This window comes from Poecilia latipinna, unplaced genomic scaffold, assembly GCF_001443285.1.
Source record: "Poecilia latipinna isolate Pla-1442-1.1 unplaced genomic scaffold, P_latipinna-1.0 Scaffold271, whole genome shotgun sequence".
NCBI lineage: Eukaryota > Metazoa > Chordata > Actinopteri > Cyprinodontiformes > Poeciliidae > Poecilia > Poecilia latipinna.
Window position 1 is genome coordinate 237,350 of NW_015112887.1, and position 20,041 is coordinate 257,390.

At 42.1% G+C, this 20,041-nt stretch overlaps 1 protein-coding gene and 1 long non-coding RNA gene across 2 annotated transcripts in view; one reads left to right on the plus strand and one right to left on the minus strand.

The window, feature by feature from the left end:
* Positions 1-797: 797 nt before the first annotated feature.
* LOC106948083 (uncharacterized) lies at positions 798-8,871 on the plus strand. The gene is made up of 3 exons (XR_001425105.1): positions 798-1,237; positions 7,975-7,979; positions 8,861-8,871. It is a non-coding gene; the product is annotated as an uncharacterized LOC106948083 (long non-coding RNA).
* LOC106948079 (protein bicaudal D homolog 2-like) overlaps positions 3,543-20,041 on the minus strand; it is a 39,166-nt gene continuing 22,667 nt past the window's right edge. Inside the window, exons 3-10 of the mRNA XM_015033544.1 lie at positions 16,169-16,321; positions 14,862-15,076; positions 14,527-14,773; positions 12,867-13,124; positions 12,581-12,784; positions 11,958-12,506; positions 10,474-10,625; positions 3,543-6,501 (exon numbers count right to left, since the gene is read on the minus strand). Coding sequence (XP_014889030.1) covers positions 6,144-6,501; positions 10,474-10,625; positions 11,958-12,506; positions 12,581-12,784; positions 12,867-13,124; positions 14,527-14,773; positions 14,862-15,076; positions 16,169-16,321 — 2,136 coding nt within the window. The 3' untranslated portion in view covers positions 3,543-6,143. The remainder of the gene's footprint in view (positions 6,502-10,473; positions 10,626-11,957; positions 12,507-12,580; positions 12,785-12,866; positions 13,125-14,526; positions 14,774-14,861; positions 15,077-16,168; positions 16,322-20,041) is intronic.

Here is a 20,041-nt window from a genome sequence, read left to right on the forward strand (position 1 = left end):
AACACTCAGACGACAGACACATCAGAGAAGAAGAAAATAGACGTCAACCCTTCATCCTCTCTTGCTGTGCATGAGCTATAAATAACACTGAAACAAAGTGGAACTTAGTCACATTTATTGATTTTAACCAGTATGACTCCCCTTACACAGCCACCCCACCTCTCAACTAGAAAACAAACACTTTTAGAGCAATAATTCAGCAGTAATACATCAAACTCAACTCGCTCCTTCTAATTTTTTTTTTTTCTTCCATTTTTCTTTCGAAACGTCCCGGACGAAACTTTACATGTTTGTTTTCAATCCTGTGTAAAGGTCCCATGACTGAGGAACATGCATATGACATTTAGCTGGAATCAATATGCCACTAATCATAATGCACATTATTGATAAGAATACAGTACTGCATCACAGTTCAAATAAATACCAACATACAGGTGAAGTGGTTATTTTATATAAAGATATCAAACTCTTATGGATCAATACTGAAAGACAATATGACAATAGTTTGCACTGCTAATTTTATTATCACAATGCTATAGCTTCCAGCAAACAGAAAACTTTTCAGTTGAAAAAAAAAAAAAAAAAAAAAAAACGTAAAACAGCATCTGAATTGCACTTTAATTGTTCAGCTTTATCTCCATATTGGTAACTTTTAACGCCTCAACAAGCAAGCATTGGCTGTAATGGCACTATTCAAGCTTGTTGATGCTAATTTTTTTGTTTTCTGTTTACTGAAAACATAAATGTTGAAAACATGATGTAAAAAAAAGAGATAATAATAATAATAATAATAATAATAATAAAAAACAAACTCAAAAAGAGACAAAAAGAAAAGAAAAAAAATGTGCAGCAAGCACATTTTTTCCCCCAACAATACTATTAAGATCACATTACCTTCACCAAACACAGCTAGAGATGCGTAGATGTTTCCAATTGTACACCGATTTGCCCCTCAGCACATTTAGTTCAACAACAGGAGGCCAAAGGAATTCTTTTGGTTCCCAAAGTTTGATAAAAAAAAAACAAGAAAGAAAAAAAACAACAACCTTTTCTTAATACCCCTGAATTACTTGATCACTGACCTGCACAATTCAATACAATTTTAGTTATTGAGCTAATTTTAAAACTATTACCTCTCTCACGCAGAAAAAGGGGCTGAAATCACTTTGCTCTTTATTGCTGCTCATAGTCAGTTCAAACCCCATGTCCCTCACCTATAAAAAACAAAAAAAAAAACGTAAAATCCTAATCTAAGATTCTCCCTTGAAACAATGAAAGGCACTACTGGTCAGAAACGAAGAACTAAACAAACCAACTGAACAGAAAAACCCAAAAGCCCAGGTGCCCGCTCGCACGGAGAGCCGCGGCCGCCTCGTCTTCTTTCCGAGTTCTGATTCTTGTCGACCTAAACGGTGTGCCAACATTTGGCACAATAAAACGAAGAGAGAATGAAGCAATTCCAATTTGGAATTTAATAGTCGCAATTTGCAGAGAATTCTGAAGGCCAGTGATCGGTTTCGATGGAACGCCCTCGGTAAGAAGCTCGGAGAAAACCTCGTCACGCCAACCCCAAATTCAACTTACCCATTTGAATCAGAGCGTTGTCAAGTTTCATTGCGTAAAATTTTTTTGTACTATTCCTAGGAATAATAAATACATGAAAAAACCCCAGAATCTGATCACCCTGGATTTTTTTTTATATAGACCATGGCAGTAGAATGAACATACAAAGAAAAAAAACAACATAACATGTAAAACGTAACAAAACCATTTAAGAATGGTTACTTGATGGATAAAATCTTGAGGACAGACTCATAATAGTCTTATGGTTTGTGGAGCATTTACTCAAGTAATTAGTATATTTAATCTGTGTTAAACTTAGATTGGTTAACTCACAAACCATAGTACTACCACGCTTTCCTATTAGGTTAACAATAATATGTTATAATCCTATATAATCAAAGTGCACATAGAGAAAAAATAAAATAAAAATATAAAATAAAATAAAAACAGCTCGTCTACAATGAGAAACAGCCACATGTCCCCTGGCTTCTAATTGGACGGTTAGATTAGCCAATCATAATCTGTTCCAGAATGTTCACTGGACTTGTGAGAAGTTTGCTTCCAGCAGCGATGCACTTTTTAAAAAAAAAAGAAAAAAAGATTTGATGTGCCACATTTTAGTGTTCAGATGTAGAAGGCAGACTAGTTTTTCAGTCTTTACGTCCAAATCGGCTACAGTTCTAAGAGTTTTTGGAGCTGCGAGGGAGAACTCTGTGTTGGTACTCCGTCGTCCTCGAGGAGTTACTGTAAAATTACTGCAAAATGGAGACATAAAGAAATGATCAGCATCGTTAGCGTTCAGGTTGTCTGAAAGCAGCTGTCAGTAGAGTCAGGTGAGGAAGAAGACGGCAGCCGGTGTTAGTCAAAGCAGCAGAAGGCGATTTTAGGAGCTCAAAGCCAAATATGGTCTCATTTTGAAGTTTTTTTTTTTTTCCAATAAATTAAAATTGGAGCTGCGCACACACTGCATTTTACCCCGCAAGTGCAATTAAGGAAGCCAAAAACTGTCACAAGTGCTGTGAACCTCTCTTCTAAAGACAGCGATGAAGCCACAGAGAGATGCTATGCGGGTTAATGAAAAACGAGTAAAGTTTTCACATGCAGGCTTTAACGAACAAATACAAGATGTGATTTGAGGTGAAAACTCAGAGGTGATGAGGGAGAAGCCTGCAGGCGGAGGTAGGAGGAGCTGCACAGGTGCCGTATTGCAACGACACCGGATTAAAAGTTAAAACACATTGATTTCAAATTCGACGGGGCAGTCGACACTCGACTAAAGGATTCTAGTCACGATCACATCCTGAGATCTATCTACAGCTCAGTGAAGCCACAGAGCCTATACATGGGAGAAGGTCGGATCATTTCAATCAATGTCCTCGGGTCAAACTGGGTGACCGTTTATAGGTTTCCTGCCTCTAAATATCACCAGGAGTTTCTCCCTCTGGAAAATCCTGGACTTGTTTCTCCACATTACTAGACAGACATCTGGTTTCTCCCTCCTTTTCAGCAACCAACTGATAGAAACTGAATGCATTCTACTTGTATGTTGAGTGATTATAAAACATAGAAGTAAGTGACCTCTAAGGAGGCTCATTTTTTTCATTACATCGTACAACAGCCTCTAGTGCTTTGTGCTGTGGCTTACTGATCCACGCTCAAGCAGGGTTGATCACCAACAGTTTTCCTTTTTTTTTTTTTTTTTATTATTATTAGGAATCAATCCGCATTGCATTGTATCAAAGATGGAGGAATACTGTCGTAGGATCCTGCAAGATTGCAACCTGAAGGATTATATCAAGAATATAGAGTTTAACATAGAGCTTTGTAGCGTTAGAAAATGGTTCAATTTAAAAAAAAAAAAAACAAACCTTGCAGGATCACCTTCCATCAACCCTGCTTTTAACATCATAAAGCGAACATGTTTATGATCCACAAGCATTACATGGATTTAATAAACACAAGCCCCACTTTTAATCTTATTTTACTATTTGCTTAATACTAGCCTGCAATGGTTTAAAGCTATTGTAAATACTAAAACAGTGTGCGCCGTGTCGTTCTCGCACACCAAATGACACGGCAATGAGAGGCCCTCGTTGTGCAAATGGTTAAAAACATATACCCACGCATACACACACGAGGGCCCCTTCAACTTCCCAACACTGAGATATACACACGCAGCGTAACGAGAGGATGTTACCTGACAGAAATATTTTCCTCACAAGTCCTCTTTCTAGTTAAAGGGTGATTGGTGATGCTGAGGGAGCAAGCTGCTGACAATCTACGAGAGAGAAGGCGGTTATAGCTAACAAGACACTCGGATTGAAGACATAGGAGAGGTTTTCTTCATTTTTAGCTGTAGGCATGGGCTGGTTACTGGCATCAAGGTGTGCCACGGTTTTTAAAAGGAAAGGTTTCAAACTTAGCGATGCTCCTCTAACATCTGTAGCTATGAGCTATGTTTTAGTAACAATAGAAACAAGCACTGATTTCTGTCTTCAACAAAAATAATTTCTCACATTATACAATTGTGTTCAAAATTAGTCATATCCCTGGCAGATGTAGATTTAAAGTAATCTTTTAGTAATGTTTTGAAGTCGGCCAGAGTCTCGACTGGAATCCAATTGAGAGCTAAAGATTAGGGTGATGGCAAAGAGGGCTTCTATCGTCTTAGGGCTTAGAGCTCGTTGCTAAATGCTCAAAAATAACTCATGACAGGCCTTTAGCTGCCAAGAAATGCTTTTCCATTGATTATTTATAGAAGTATGGGTATTTTGATACATTTTATAAATAAGAAGACAAATTGTTTTTCTTCGAAAGTTAAAAATGCCTTTGAACATAATGTTTTGTCTTTTGGGAGACTGTTGCTTCATTTACAACCAGGAAGTCGCTTCCGGCAGAATGTGAATAATTTTCAGTTCAATTCAACAATTTTGAGCTAAGCTAAGTTCCATAAAAAAAATAAAATAAAAATAAATAAAAAAAAAAAAAACTGTGAAATTGTGGTACTTTTACTCAATCTTATACAGCTGTGGCTACAATGTAGCTTATAACCATCAGCGTGGGTGAATGACTAAAGGTAGCATGAAGCACGTTGGGGTCCTCTAGACTTGAAAAATATGATAAACAAGTACAGGCTATTTACCATTTAAACTATGAACATCTGGTACCGGCCCATGCCTACTCGGTCACATGACTTTATGTTCTCTATTATACCCTGGAAAGCTGTGGCGCAATCTCCTACAGATAAAGCAGGAACATGATAATGAGTGGGGGAGAGCTGAGACATGAGGACGGGGCTTTGCATCATCGACAGATAAATACACTGAATGTTTGCATCGACAGGCACTTTCGCCGAGCGGTCAGTTTTGCTTAATCCAGATTTGAGGAAGTTCCTCTTGAAATAATTTGTGCTCTTCCAGAATTTTGCTGATTTAAAAAATAACCTTTGAAACAAAACTATATTGTATCTCTGTTCACAGTAAAACAGAAGAAGTAACCTGAGGCACCTATGTTGAAGTGCACTTAATTTGGATGCGAAGATCGATTTGTCAAACGTTCTCCTTCTCTCTCTCTTGTGATATGGCTCTGATCGGACCCGACGCGACACGTCGGGTCGCGCGGAGCTCACAGCCCCTCCTGTGTTTCACCGTACACCAATTAACTGTGATTTTTGCAATGTAGAGCCCTGCAGTTCATCTGATAACACACCTGATGACAGAAAATAACGGTAAATCTTTGTTTTGTTTTTTTTTTTTTAAGCGTTTTCAGCTGCAAAGCCATGCAATCCTACTGACGTTATTGTATTGGTGTGCTAGCATCACAGCTTTAAACAGATCCTGAAATATACACCTGCGGTCACAGGTGCTCCTTTTTCTGCCCGAACCTTTTCATTATAAAACCAAGAAACCTTTCCCCTCCTCCCTTTCTCAGTTTAAATTGGTACATAGATTCATTTTGATGCTCCCCTAGCCACAAAGCAGAGGGAACTTGCATATTTTAGTTCATTTTCTTGTAAACATCAGTTACTTGATTTAAAAAAAAAATGGGCTGCCGCATACAGGAGTCCTTGGTCAGGATGGAAAGGAAAGGAGAGAAGTTAAGGGCTATTTTCATCAAAGGAGCACCGACAGACACGCCAAACAGAGGATGTCGTTCAGTCCGACATCTTTACATGCCTCCACACCCCCCACCATGTGCTTATGTTACTGGGCCAGGACAGATAAACACAGAAGCTGCAACCTCTTACATCATAGGTACAGCACCATGACAGCGGAAAGAATAGACACTCCATAAAATCCACAACACCCCCCTGCCCCCATTATAACCAGGGCCCTTGAACCCACATGCCAGATATGTCTACTACAGTCCATAGCACACTGTACATACATCTGCATTCCCCTATGTGGTTACACGAGCACAAACGAGCAGCCGGTTAGTAACGCAGCAGTCCCTACAGGAGCGCAGGCTGGCCGGGGAGCAAAGCGAGCGAGTGGGGCTCTTTAACACTAAGGGCAGGGAGGGTTCGGCCCCCCACCCTGCCCTCTGTACACAGCAGTCCAGCTGGACGTCCGAGCCGCCTCTCAGTCGCAGTAGATCTTGTACTTCTCACTGCAGAAGATGGCGGGGCCTCCCAGGATACCGTTGGGCATGGCGTTGTTGAGCTCGGGTCGGCCGGAGCCAGAGCAGGTGAGAGTCTGACTTACGTGGGGGTTGCTGGTGGCGGCGGTGCCGGCGGCCTTGCTGCGGGCCTTGGAGCGCCCGCTGCTGCCGCCGCGTCGGGTTTGCTCGTGGTCGAACTCCAGGTCCTCCAGGCGCTGCGTCAGCGCCAGCTTCTGCTGGATGGCCATCCTCAGCAGAGAGTTGAGGGTCTTCTTCTCGTCCTCGGCTGCGGCCAGCTGCCTCTGCATCTCCTCCAGCTGGGTGACGTATTCGTCGCAGCTGCAGGAGGGAATCAAAGAGGAAAACGTGAAGCTTGACCCGCAGGTTCACCACAACCTGAATTTCTCACAAAACATTTTATACAGGAATATCCGTCTAGTGACCATTAGGCAGCAAATACTTGGTCAGGGATCCTTTCGCATGAATAACTGCATTAGTGAGGCGAGGCCCATTCTGCACACAATCTTTTAACAGTCATAGATTCTGTGCAGAAGAACCCCATCTTTGTCAAAGTACCACTAAATCTAACCTTTAGAAATATCAAGAACCTCAGTCGTTTTTGTAACCACCAGATGGCAGCAACAAGCCACAATGCTCAAGCTTGCGCACCAAAAATGTTCCTGTAATACAAACTTCTGACTCAATCAGCCATTTTGCCACCTCTGCTACAAATACTGCATTCAGTATTTGAATGCTCTAAAATCGACTAATTATTAGAGAGTATTAAAGTAATTTCCAAGTTGAACAACTTGTTTAAAGCAATCTAAATCCTCTAATTTTAAATTTTCTTTAATGGGGAATAAGTGATATGATCAGGTGAGACACAAAACTCAGAGTTTCTTTACATAAGCTCCGAGCAAGGATGAAGGCATTAATGCATTAACTTTGTGGTCATTCAGTAACGAAGTGAAAGGATGAGAAGAAGACTCTGCTTTGTTACTCTCACCAGCTGCAGTGAAACTTCGTTCCACCCAATCCATCAAACACATTGTCTCAAAAATGCAGTATAACTAATAACTGTGTGCAGGGCTGCTGCATTATGTCCTGCCCCTCATTCCGAGTGTGTGTGTGTGTGCCTATGTGTGTGTGCCTATGTGTGTGAATGATTTAAAGCTGGACAGGTAAGAAAACCGGGTCACTCAACAGGATTGGGTTTGGATTGTATCTCCAGTCTCCATCTGCTGTGGCAGCACTCCTGTTTCATTTTCATCCTCCTCCTCCTGGGTCTTATCTCACTTCACAAGCCTCAACATTTCTGCTGCTTGTATCAGAGCCTTTCAGTCTCATTTGTGCTCATCAACACTTTCTTTGTTTGCTGGTATACAAATGCAGCGGGCTTTTTCTTCATCGAGTGAAGAGGAAAATACAAAGGACTTTTGTTTAATTTTCTTGGCAATTTAGTAGCGACAACCTACTATTTTGCAAAGCCTGATTAGTGCCGTTAGTGCCAAGCCAGGGCAAGTTTATTTGTATAGCACATTTCTCCAACAAGGCAATTCAGAGTGATTTCGATGATGAACTGCTTGTTGTTTTACTCAGCAAACCATTTTGGATAGAGACGCACAGATCAGGTTATTCTTGGCTGACAAGGATTTCTGTTTTTTAATATCTGACTTTGCAATTCTGATTTATTTTCCCCAAGGACTGGAGCACATGAAATAGAAAATATCCCATAATGCATTTCTCAATATCAGTCTAGTTTGTAATGCTTAGACATAAAATTGTCACAAAAAAGCCCAAAAGAACTCAAAGAACAAGTGGGACTGCCAACACCATCTGGGAGAAAACCTTTTGGAAAACTTTGTTGTGAAGTCAAAAGTCATCCGTGCCTGCAGATGTTTTTGTTGTGTTCAGTTCTGCACGTGGTTCATGGCCATGTGAACTCTGCCCTTACCAGACCACCACACAAACAAACTAACACCTCCACCCCTGAACCTCTGCTCTGCTCCACTCTTTGGGACACACCCAGACAAAAGGGATCAGTGCCTCTTCATTAAACCCAGTGTGAGTCTCTGGGGGGGCGCGACCCTGTTACGTGTCTGGGGGGGGGGGCGCTAGTGTCTCTTCAGACTGCTCAGTGTGTCTTGCCTGGGAGTGGGAGGTCGTGCGATTTTTTTTCCCGGGAAAAAGACGACGGGATACAAAAGGAGCCTTTTTTGGCCTGCTGATGGGGTCATTGTAGCACGATAAAGGAGGAGAGCCAGGAGGCGGCTGCAGGCTTGTGTAGGATGAATACAAGTCGTAATGACGGCTGTGACAGACGAGCATATTATCTGCATCCTTTGTGGAAATGTACAGTGGCTCACTGCATCTTACCGCCCTCACAAACAAGATGTTTCATGACTGAAACTGACCTTAAGGCATATAAACAACCTCCTGAGGTGCAGTCCTGATCTGAACATGACTGATCACGTTGAGATCACACAGATAAAACGAACAAAACAATTTTTTTTTTTTTAATAGTATGAACACAACAGGTTAGGGTTACACGAAATGGTTTGACCATTGATCAGTGAGAGCAGAAAGGGAGAGCATGTCGAGGCATGTCTGAGGAATGTTGGAGGCAGGACTTTAACTGTTAACATGACACCAGGGCCCGCAGCTGGAGGGGCTCAGACTCTCGCAGGGAAACAAAGAGGAGAACGTAAACACATGTGAAAAATATCCCATGGCCTTCCCACTGCAACATCCACTCCTGTTTTCAACAACTCCATAAGTAAAGTGTTACAACAAAACCCTAAGCTTTCCCCAATTCCACTCCATCTCCGGGTTTTTCTTTCGTGAGGACCACACATCATTTGCGTGTGAGAGATTTTTCCCCAAATCCCCCTTTTCATTACTGTCAGAGGCGATCACTCTGAAAAATTGGGCTCCTGGAGTGGACTTCAACTACGAACCTGGTCCTTCCTCTTGTCACCAGATGCTTAAAGATGTGTGTGTTTGGTGCTGCGGAAGCACAGGAGGGGGACAAAGGATACAAAGGAGATGGGGAGTGTGGGAAACTTCACTCAGGCAAGTCCCCCAGCTTTTCAAAGACCCCCTGACCCAAACTCTGTGCCGTATAAGCACAGAATTTACATACCAATGCATGAATCCCATAAACAGACTGAATGTAACCCTACAACAGTAGTGGACAACCGGGGCTGGGCGGGCACAGAAACAAATGTCATCTGAGGTAGGCATTTTGAGCATGTCAATGAAAAGATGCATCGATGGCAGGTTTTAAGTTACAAGAACAGCATCTTCAGAAAAGCAGAGTGTGGAAGACTAACAAAACTGACAATGTGTAGAGACCTGTGTGTAAGCAACTGTAACTACCTGCTGAGACACTGCTCTTATATAGCGTTACATCAGAAAGATCAATGCAGATGAAGGTAAGGTTTCAATTTCGACACGGGGAAGATGAGGTCCTAAAAGCTGCCAGTAGCCTTCCTCCACTTTAAAATTGCATTATCATCTCAGAGTGCCATCGCTATAACGATTTATCACTCAGTCGTGCATTGAAAAGCAGTTCTAAGTGCAGGAAGATGGACCGACTCTGCTATGAAAAACGCATTCAAATGCATTTAAATTTAAAATCGTACAACAAATACACACTTTGTTAGCTTTAACACGGGGTATGACCTCCTACGTACACATAACGCAGGTAAACAAATAAGCAGTGTGTGTCTGCTATGTGATGAAAGCATAATCGCAGCCAAGATGAGGTGGGATTATGGACACAACCTCTGACCGGCTTCTCTTGGGAATCAGAAAAGATTAGTGAGTATGTCGGCCCATCCGAGACACAAACACACACCAAGTCAGGAAGCAAAACCGATGCTTAGGTGACATATTTTAGCGCTAAACAGATGAGACTCGTTCACTCTTAAATATTCAGTCTCATCATAATAAAAGACCTTTTCTTCCTTGGTATGAATAAAACTAGGGGAGCTCAACCTTGGCAGACACAACATATGGCAAAGATGGATTACATTTTAACAATAATCCTGTCTTTAGCTACCTGCTTTCTGTGTGTTTGGCCTCTGCATGCAACAATAGCTCTAAGAATAACACCCCTTCCCTTTTTTTAACACGAATTATACTTGTCCGGTTTCCTATAGTAACATGGCAGACTAGCACAGATTAGGATTGATGCCAGTTCATTAGTGTAAAGAGGAAATGCTGCCTAAGGCAATTTACCAGGAGATACAAACATAGTAAAGATTTGAAGGTTTTAAAATGCTTTGTCTCATGAGAGGTGCTTCTTACCGTGTGGCAAACATAGCTCGGAGAGAGGAGAAGGTCGCAGCGTCTTCCTTCAGAGCCTTCAGCTCGTTCCTCAGCTTCATCATCGTCTCCGTCACCATGGCCTTCTCGTTTTCATACTTGCTCTTCAGATTGGCCAAAGCAACCTCAGCTGTCTGTGAGTGAACAAGAGGAAATACAGAGTGAGAATCGCTGGTAAAAATGTATTTTCTGTCAGAGCAAGCAGAGACACTGAGAAATCAGCAACATATTCAGACAAATACAAGAGAATGCAGTTTGAGGACTTAAAAAAATAAAATCTACCTGCAAGGCAACGCTTAGAAGTCTTGCTGTAGGTTATAATATACAATTACATTAAAATATATGTGACATGTCACAATTTCTATACTTTGTACATGAAAATGCTTTTACACCATAGTTTGTTTTAAAGAAAATGTTTACAGATACAAAATAGAAATTTTAAGGGACAAAATTGATAAATGTCATAGGGATACAAATTCTCTCAAAGCCTCTTCCAGACTGTACAGGTGACAACACTCTTTTGTCTGGAAGTTGTTACTTAGGTAAAAAGAGTAAAAATTAATCATCAATCAACCACTGAGGTGTTACAAAATTAAGTAAATTAAGTCAGGAAAAGCCGATTTAAGAAGCTATTTAAAAAATAAACTATTTTCTGCAACATGTTGTGTCTGAATAAATCAGACAATATGACTTTCAAAGGATTCCAGGACGGTTTTTACCCGTCATGGAACATGACATGTGGAAATGTTGCCATTTGCTAGTATAAGATGCTAAAGACAGTTCAACATGCCATCTTAGAAATCAGCAAGTGTAATTTGCTGTAAAATCTCAGAAAAATACAATTTCTCTCTCCAATACTGAGGAAGTAAAGAACCACTTTTCTGCCCTCACAGCAGGAAGGTGGTTCTTATAGTATCATCATGGCTCTCAAAGAGAAATCAGAACCAGCTGCCAGACTGGAAACATCCCACAAAATTCTGGTGCATCTCTACAAACAAGTCGTAACTGTAGAAACATCCTTAAATCTAAAAACAAATTAATTGCCGACTCAGTCTACAATAGTCTGCCTCTCAGTTACCTCTGTTTAAGTGGACCAGTTCTCGCAGCTGAATGTCAAATGCTCATTTACAAGCTGTTATTTGTTTTTCTATGTGCTCTCAGTGAATAGCCCCACACATAGCTTTAAGGGCTGCCACAGCAACTGCAAACACACCCAACATTAGGGCTAAAATTCTTTGCATTTCACCCAGCAGCTCTGTTTTCCTAAACACACCGATACTCAGGGCAGCTGCCACCATATGGGTGCTTCCTCAGCGTGTGTTTGCGATTGTAACCCGTCTGCAACCTGTTTGGTGCAGCAGCTGATCAGACCTGAAATAGCTCCGTCTTTCACCGTTTCTGCCTGATAGTAACGACAAGCAGGCTGAACAAACAATGACAGGAGCAGACAAGTCGGATCCACCCACCTGCTTGTTGGCCTTGAGGACAGTCCGCAGAGTAGCGATCTGTTCCCGTTTGGTGCTCAGCAGGGATTTCAGTTTGAGGATCTCCTCCATGCAGGCCTCTTTGTCCTTGTCTGCCACGGTGCCGAGCTCCAGAGACGCTACCCGTTGGCGCGACAGCTCTGTGGTGCGATCCACGGCCAGCTGCAGGTGCTTGATCTGGTCTCTGATGATCGCCACCAGGTTGTAGATGTTCATGGGCTCGCGACGGTGGTCCGACACAGGGGAGGGGAGAGAGGAGACGGGCGAGGGAGCGCCATCGCTGAGGTCGGCCCTGCCATGCTCTGGGAAGAGACCCTTGGTCAGCAAGATGGGAGAACGCCGACCGCGGCCCTCCGGGCTGCTCCGGCCACCTTTGCCCTCCTTGTAGAAGTCGAGCATCACTCTGTTGGGGGTCTCATTGTTGCACATGCAGACGTGGTTGTAGAGGGTGGCCAGTTCCTCGCTGAATGTTACCAGCTCGTCCTGGGCCACGCTCAGACTGCCCTGGGACTCGCCCGCCACGTCACTCAGCTAAAACACAAAGAAATAAATCAGCTCCGGCTTCTTTGGGAGCACAGAAACGGTTTCAAGGAGAAGCCTCTCACCTTGCGCAGCTCTTTCTCCAGCTTAGCCTTCTCTTCTCTCTCCACAAAAGTGGTCCTCTCCAGATTGGACAGCTTATCTCCCAGAGACCTGACGTCGTTCTCCAGACGGCTGCGCTCCTCGTCGTAGCGTGACTGACAGGCCTGGTATTCTGCTTTCAGCGTCTTCAGCTCCTCCTTCAGCTCCCCTGCCTCAGACACGGCCACCTGCCGGAGAAAAATGATGACTGAGCTTAAAAAGTCAAAACGCAGACATTTTGTTGATTTGTTCAGGAGAAGTTTGAGTTACCTTGTACTTGCACTCCAGGATCTCTGGTCCGTTAATGTCCACTTCGTAGTAGTCTCCGTCCTCATGGCTGTCCCGCTCTTTCTCGTTGTCCAAAGCAGACTGGCGCTCCTTGCTGGCTTGGAGCTTACGGATGGCGTTGAGGTTCTCAGTCAGCCGGTTGACCTTCTCCTGATGCTCGGACAGAGCCCCATTGGCCTGCTCCAGCTGTTTCTGGGAGTCCTGCAGATTGGACAGCAGGTTGACCTTTTCCCGCTCCATCTGAGAAGAGATGCACAGAGATGCCATTTATTTATGTTTTAATAACTAAATGACGAGAAATGGGACTCCCGCTTTTAAGGATAATATTAAATCAGAGGATTAACTGTCCATGTGATAAGCTGCTTCAGCATCAGGATGGTGTTATCGCAGAATATGAGGCAGAGTGCCAGCAACATCAGCATCAGGGTCAGTGTGACCTTAACGGTTCAGATCCACCGGGTAAGGGTCGTCTTACAGACATGAACAAAGCTGGGTTTATATCAGAACTGAGCTATTTCAAAAACTATGCCTACATGATATGTACCTGAAGTTTATTAGTGAAAGATGGAACTACAGGGCAGAAAATAAGACTTAAAATAAATCTGGTGGGCCTAGGTGGGCCTAGGTAAAAGCTGCCTTAGGACTTTATCCCATTAGATCTTTTTTTAGGAGCCTTGAAGGTCACATCACCCCTAAAAAGAACCAGATGGTCTGCCACCGAAACAGATGTTCCCCAGCAGCCATTTCTACATTTGATGAAGGCAAAAGACAAAAGACATAAAAATAATAATAATGATAATGTGCAAAACAATTGCTATCCACAGGTTCAGATGAGTTTCTGGTGACTATGGTACCCAGACATGTGTGATCTTGTGGCACTGAGCAAGCAGATGGCAGGACCTCCAGTGGCACCACCTGCTGCCCTGGGAGCCCAGTGGAGCCTGGAGTGTGTGTGTGTCTGGCTCTCCTTGGATTAACTTTGCTGTAATGGGATTTAGATGCCTGAGGCTGACGGGTCAGGATACAGCAAGCCTCTCCTCTGAGAAACACACCTTTAAATACAGATGAATTCTGTCCTGGTTAGAAATGGGCCAATCAGGACTTTACAGCCACCTTCTCGGACCCATTTGTGTTCTTGCAAAGCTCTGACCTGCTGATGCCGATTACAGCAAATTCCAGTTTCTTATAAAAAACACTAGATAACAAAAGAACATTCAAAAAGATTTTCTTTTTATTTAGCATTCTTTAATAATTACTTATTTTAGGAGCAGAGGCAAAATCACACCACTGTAAGAGCAGGAACTGCAAAACAAGTGTTTAAACACATTTTAAAGCGAGATCTTTTAAACTGTTTTTACATCTTATATAAGTGATAAGCACAATTTCCAAAGTTTCCTAAAAGCTGTCAACATGTGACCTGTCCAGGCTGTACCCCGCCTCTTGCCTTCTTGGTCCATTTTCAGAAATAATGCTTTAGGATAAACTAAAGATTTTTGATCCATTCAGATTTTGTCTTCTGCGATTTTTATCTGATTTTTTAAACCACTAAAATGACGTTCAACTCTAAATCTGACAGAAACAAGTAAATCTCTAAGACATGGCAATGCTGATGTGTGGCAAAGAAATGTGAACAGAGACCAACCTGCATCAGCTGCTGTTTGAGCTTCTGGATTTCTGAGATGTTCAGCTCACTCAGCAGGTCGTCGACCAGGCTGGGCACCGGGCAGAAGAGCTCCTCCTTATTAGGAGTGGAGATGCGGTTGTCCTCGTTGATGGTGTTGGCCAGTTTGGTGAAGCTGTTCTCGTATCCAAGCAGAGCCTCGTCGTTGTTAGGTTCCGTGGCGGCGTCGTCACTGAATTTGAGCCCATCCAGAGAAATGCTTAAAGGACTGAGGGTGAGATGTGGGAAATTACGTTATTTGATGCTTTGAACGTGTTCCTTAAAGCCTGACAGCAGCTTGTTTGTGTTCTGGTTACCTGTGATACAGAGTGTCTCCGATGTTCATGTAGTGGGAGAGCTCTTTCCTCAGAGAGGTCTTGAGCTCCCGCTCCGTCTTGATGGTCTCCAGGGCCTCGCCCAACTGACGTTCAGCGATTTCCTTCAGGCGGATGGCGTCCTCCAGCTGGCTGTTCAGGAACTGAGTGTCTTCTTCCAGACGACGGATCTCGTGCTTCAGACCCTCAAACTCCACCTAGACAGAGCAGAGGCAAGAGGAGTCAAGATTTCTGGAATTTTAGAAAACTCCAAAAACAAAAGCATCATTATAAAAACATATGTTTAGTACTTTAGATAATCTTATTTAAAAAAATATATATATTTGAGATCCTTCTAAATTTGGAAGAATTTTTATTGAGTATACAGTCATGTACGCATATGAGTAGGTTTAGATTAGTACAAAATAAAACACCAAAGGTTCATTGTCAGTCAGAGATTGTGGTGAAAACCACCTGTAAATATTATGACAAAAATAGTCAGCAGTAGTCAGTATGCACAAAGGCTTATAGTTCCATACAGGTTGCATTTTAATAAGCGTCATCGAAAAGTTAATTTAGTTCAGTAAGTCAATTAAAAATGAAACACTATTCAGACAGAAATTGATATATTTCAAATGTTTTTTCCCCTGCTAGTTTTGATAATTTTGACTTACAGCTAATAAAAGTGCTCAATTTGGGCTAAAAGAAATTTTTAATTCTATATGAGATTGATAAATAATGATTCAACAGTTGTTGAATCAAGGAGAAAGTGTTGCGGTTAAAGTTCCACAAGCAACAGGGACTTGTGCACCATACTGTATCAACATACTGTAACAAAGAACCTTAAGCAGCGTTAAGGTTGTTGATGTTGTTGCTCCATTACTATCTAAGGTTAAAAACAATTTGCAATACAATATAAGTATAAACTTCAGGGGGAAAAAAGGGATGTTTAGTTACAGTGGTTATTTTTTTATTTTTTATTTTTCTCATGGTGGACTTAAAACAAGTAAAACTCAACAGAGAATTGCATTACAAGATATGAAAAAGAGGCAATGTTTTTTGTTTATGTCATCAGTGAAAACAGGACAGTGAGAAGTAGATGAAATGATAATTGACTTTGGGGATTATATTTGATAACTGGCTTGTTTAAAAGGAATTCTGTCCTAAGAAGCAGCTAAATGATACTCAGAAGCAATTAAAAATTTGCTAAGAAGAAAGATCTCGAATCATTTTATAGTTAATCATCTCATCTTTTTATGCGTGTATGTGATTTTTACCGCGGCAACACTCTGCCCTCTCCACTTCCTCACCTGACTCTGTTTGAGCGCCGAGACTTGCTTCTGCAGAGAGATGTTCTCCTCCTCCAGCTCGGTGTAGTCCTGCAGCAGACGGCCCTCCCTGAACTTGTACTCCTTGATGTCGTCACGCAGCTGATTCCTCTGGAGCTCCACCATCTCCCCGTTCTGTAGGTGAGCAGAATTAGAGAAGCCGTCAGCTTGGGCGATGCCGATTTTGATTGAGGAGAGCTGCAGCACTGCAACCGTTTTTAACGTTTTCAATCTTGCTAAATTATAAAGAGCTCCCATCTGGATGAACCAAATGTGTGCTTGCTGGGAGGTAGGTGCCAGGTGTCGCTCCGGGCAGTGGGCCACCAGCTCTCTCACTTGACACTTCTAACTGAACGAAAGGGATTGAAGCCTGCCTCGTCTCTCTTAGGGACGAGTGTTTCCTGTGAGTGGGTAGAAAAGCTGTGCAATGGTCTAATTATCCAAATGAGAACCTCATTATGAGTCTTTCTTTGTATCTAAAGAGTAATCGACACAAGTGAGGAAGCTACAGAAGAAAGGTAGTGCAAAAACTGGCTGAAATGTCCCAGAAGTGTGCCAGAGAAACGTGAGGTTTTGCGTTGACTTTTTTGTTTGCTCCTATAACCAAACACCACTCTGTTTCTAATGTCCCGTAAGTGCAGTCTGATACCTCACGCTGCTCAGGCTTCATTAATAAAATAAAGCACAGAGAAGCCAGGAACAAGCCTTTCCACCATAAGGCTTCTATCTCCCTACTGAACCATGCAAAACCTTACCAGTTGCCTAAAAGGAAGTACTTCGTTGCCTAGTATGCTTAGTTACAATAAAAAAAACAAAAAAACAAAAAAAAAAACCAGCATATATGTCTGGGATTTTACATCAACTTGTTAATGAGAGAGGTCTCTCAGTCAGGAGATTACCTAATAACGAAGAGACTATTAACTATCAATCTGTGTGTGACCGTTTGGCCCCTTCCTCTCATGCCATCGCCATGTGGCCACGTCAAAATCCCCTCCTCTCGGGTCATTTTATCGGTCTCACAAAGTCGCTTTTGAGGGGGTTTCACTTAGACATGCATCTAGATTAACTATCATTATGATACACGGCTTTGCAATAGCATTCGCACCGCTGGAACCATTTAAGTTTTGATACGTTACAAAAAGACGTCTAGATTTCATTGGGATTTTATGATGGTCCAACAAGTAGCACATCATTGGGAAGTTGAGGGACTGTGTTTTATTTATTGTTTTTTTTTTCAATCAAGGAAGTACATTTGTATTTATTGTATGTATTAAATGTAGGGCAACCATTTGCTTTCAGTAAAGCACACAATTAATAAATAGAATCACTGTGCTTATAATTTAATTGTAGTATAAATCCAGATGTTCTTTGAAGGCATCAAAGGTTTGTTGGAAAGCATCAGAGAACAACAAGTATTGTGAGACAAACTAACACCAGACAGTTCAGACACAAAGTTGTAGAAACATTTAAAGCAGGTTTACCTTCTAGAACATTACGTCAAGCTTTGAACACCTCACCGTTTTCAATCCACCAGCTAAAAACATAAGAGTACACCACAATTGGAAACATACCAAACTATGACTGTGCACCTAAACTGGTAAAAAGGAGCTAAAGACAAGGATTTTAAACCAAAAAGGTTCCAGTTCTTAACCTGTCTTTTACTACCCAAGAGCTCTGTCTGACCCACGTCAATGTGTCTCCGTAAATGCCTCATTCTTTTATTGTTTGAGCCTACTCTGGTTTATGAAAGATTATAGTGCAGATCGTAGGCAGTTTAAGCTCACAAGTATTATTTATCAGAGTATCCCTGCAATTATATGCCATTAAACACCTAATTTATTAACGCTGTCTTAAACAACCAGCAGAGTTTCTGAACGCTCGCTCCTTTTACAGCTCACTTCCCTTAATATTTGGTTTGGATGAATAGGAAGGCAGTGAAATGCTGCTAATTCCCAGAGACCAAGAGTATGATCCATGTTAGCAGCTCAATAATTAAACGCCAAGTGCAGAACAGATAGATTTAAGACCATCATTTGATGAATTAAGATTCATCAGCTGCACATGTCTGATGAACCATGTCGGTGCGTTACTAAATAAAGTCGTACTTCTATAACTTCTGAGGGAGACAAGAATCAAAGCAAAGTTGAGAAAGCAGCATTAAGAGCATCACTAGCTCAGATGTCTCAGACAATATAAACAGTGAATTCATTATGTCTGTGAAGATAATCTCATCAGCAGAGTAATCTCTTTTTGTTAGCTGAACAACGCGGAGCCAGCTGGCTGCTCAGGTCTCCTCCTGGTCAGGGCTATGTGCCTCAGCTGGTGGGTTAGCTCCAGATGAAAAGACGCTGCTCCGATCTGATTGAAATGCACACATGGGTGGTGACCTTCGACCTTCTGCGTCCTCTATTACCCTGTGCCCCAGATTGGAAATTGTGTTCCAAAACTATAAAGTGCTAATAACATTTATTTTTTGTGAGGGCCGTAATGACACTCTGGGGAATGTTACTGGAATTATTCTGGGGAGCAATCTGCTGTCTTCAACAGAGCTCATTAGGAAGAAGTCACTCACAGGCTTACGTCAGGTCAGCTTGTGTCACCACAGGCGACGCCTTGACAGCTGTCCTGTCAGCCACACACGTCCCAGACGAGAGTGTCACCGGGTGGCAGAACTAACACAAGCAGGCTACGCCAAAGCGCAGAACTGTATCGTAAAATTTTTAAATTTTACGATACAGTTTTTTTTAAATTTCATTTTCCATGTTTTTTGCAAAGCTTTAACCTGATGATTAAGAATTTAGCTGGTTTATAGCCATAATTAATGTCATTTTAAACAATGAAGGATTTAGAAGTCTTTGAAGTCTTTAATGTCTTATGTTAGCAATTAGCATGACTACCATTACAAAGAGAGCAATCTTTTTGTAATCTTCTACTCTTAGTCTGCCTCTTGCTAAAGTGATGGATAGACTCTAACATGGTACAAGACTGTTTTATTTATACATTCAGCCAGTCTGACTGGGAAAATACATATTTTGCCCTACTTCTCTGCTTTCGCATAAAGCCCTGTGACCTCAATTTCCCTCTCCATCTTATTCACTTTGCACTTAAGCAAAATGTATGTCAGTTCTTTCCAAAAACATTTCCTCACAAAGTGCAGAAGCCCAGAAATGTCACGACAAAGAGACAGACAGAGAGGCAGAGCACCAGCTTCCCTGTGCTTATATTTACTCCATTTCTCTACTTCTCCTACTGACACCATTGACCTCCATCTTGCCATTTCACCATCCCTGTTGCTCTAACTTTCCCAACCCCCACTGTGCCTCCATCATCCCTGCATCCGTGTGCTTTTAAAAGCCATGCGTCAATCACTTTTATTCCTTCCCCATTGCTTAATCTATCGTCCGTCACATCTGAAAAGTAGAAGCGAGGGAAACATCTTCCTGAAATCTCTCTGCGCCATAAATTGAAGTCGGGGAAGAGGAGCAAACCAACACGTCCTTCAACATCCTTTCAAAGTCATATGAACTCACGCTAAATCTGCCAAGCCAAATCTACCTCAAATCACTTCCAGGAGAGACAGGGCATGAATAACAGATGTAGAGCGGCTACACGAACAAGGCCAAGGAATATCAAAGCTCAGAGGCATTGTGCCACAGTCAAAAACAAGGAGGGTGAAAGCCGATCCGCTTTTATCCCGGTCTTTGCTGCGAGCGGCTGCCATTGTTTGCATGGAGCTCCAACTCATCACGAAACCACAGTCAAGGTTGTATATCTAAAGGAAACAGATCATATAAAAACGTAGAGAACTCTAGAAGTGACTGGCTCGTCGTACTTTTCCCTTTGTATGATGACATA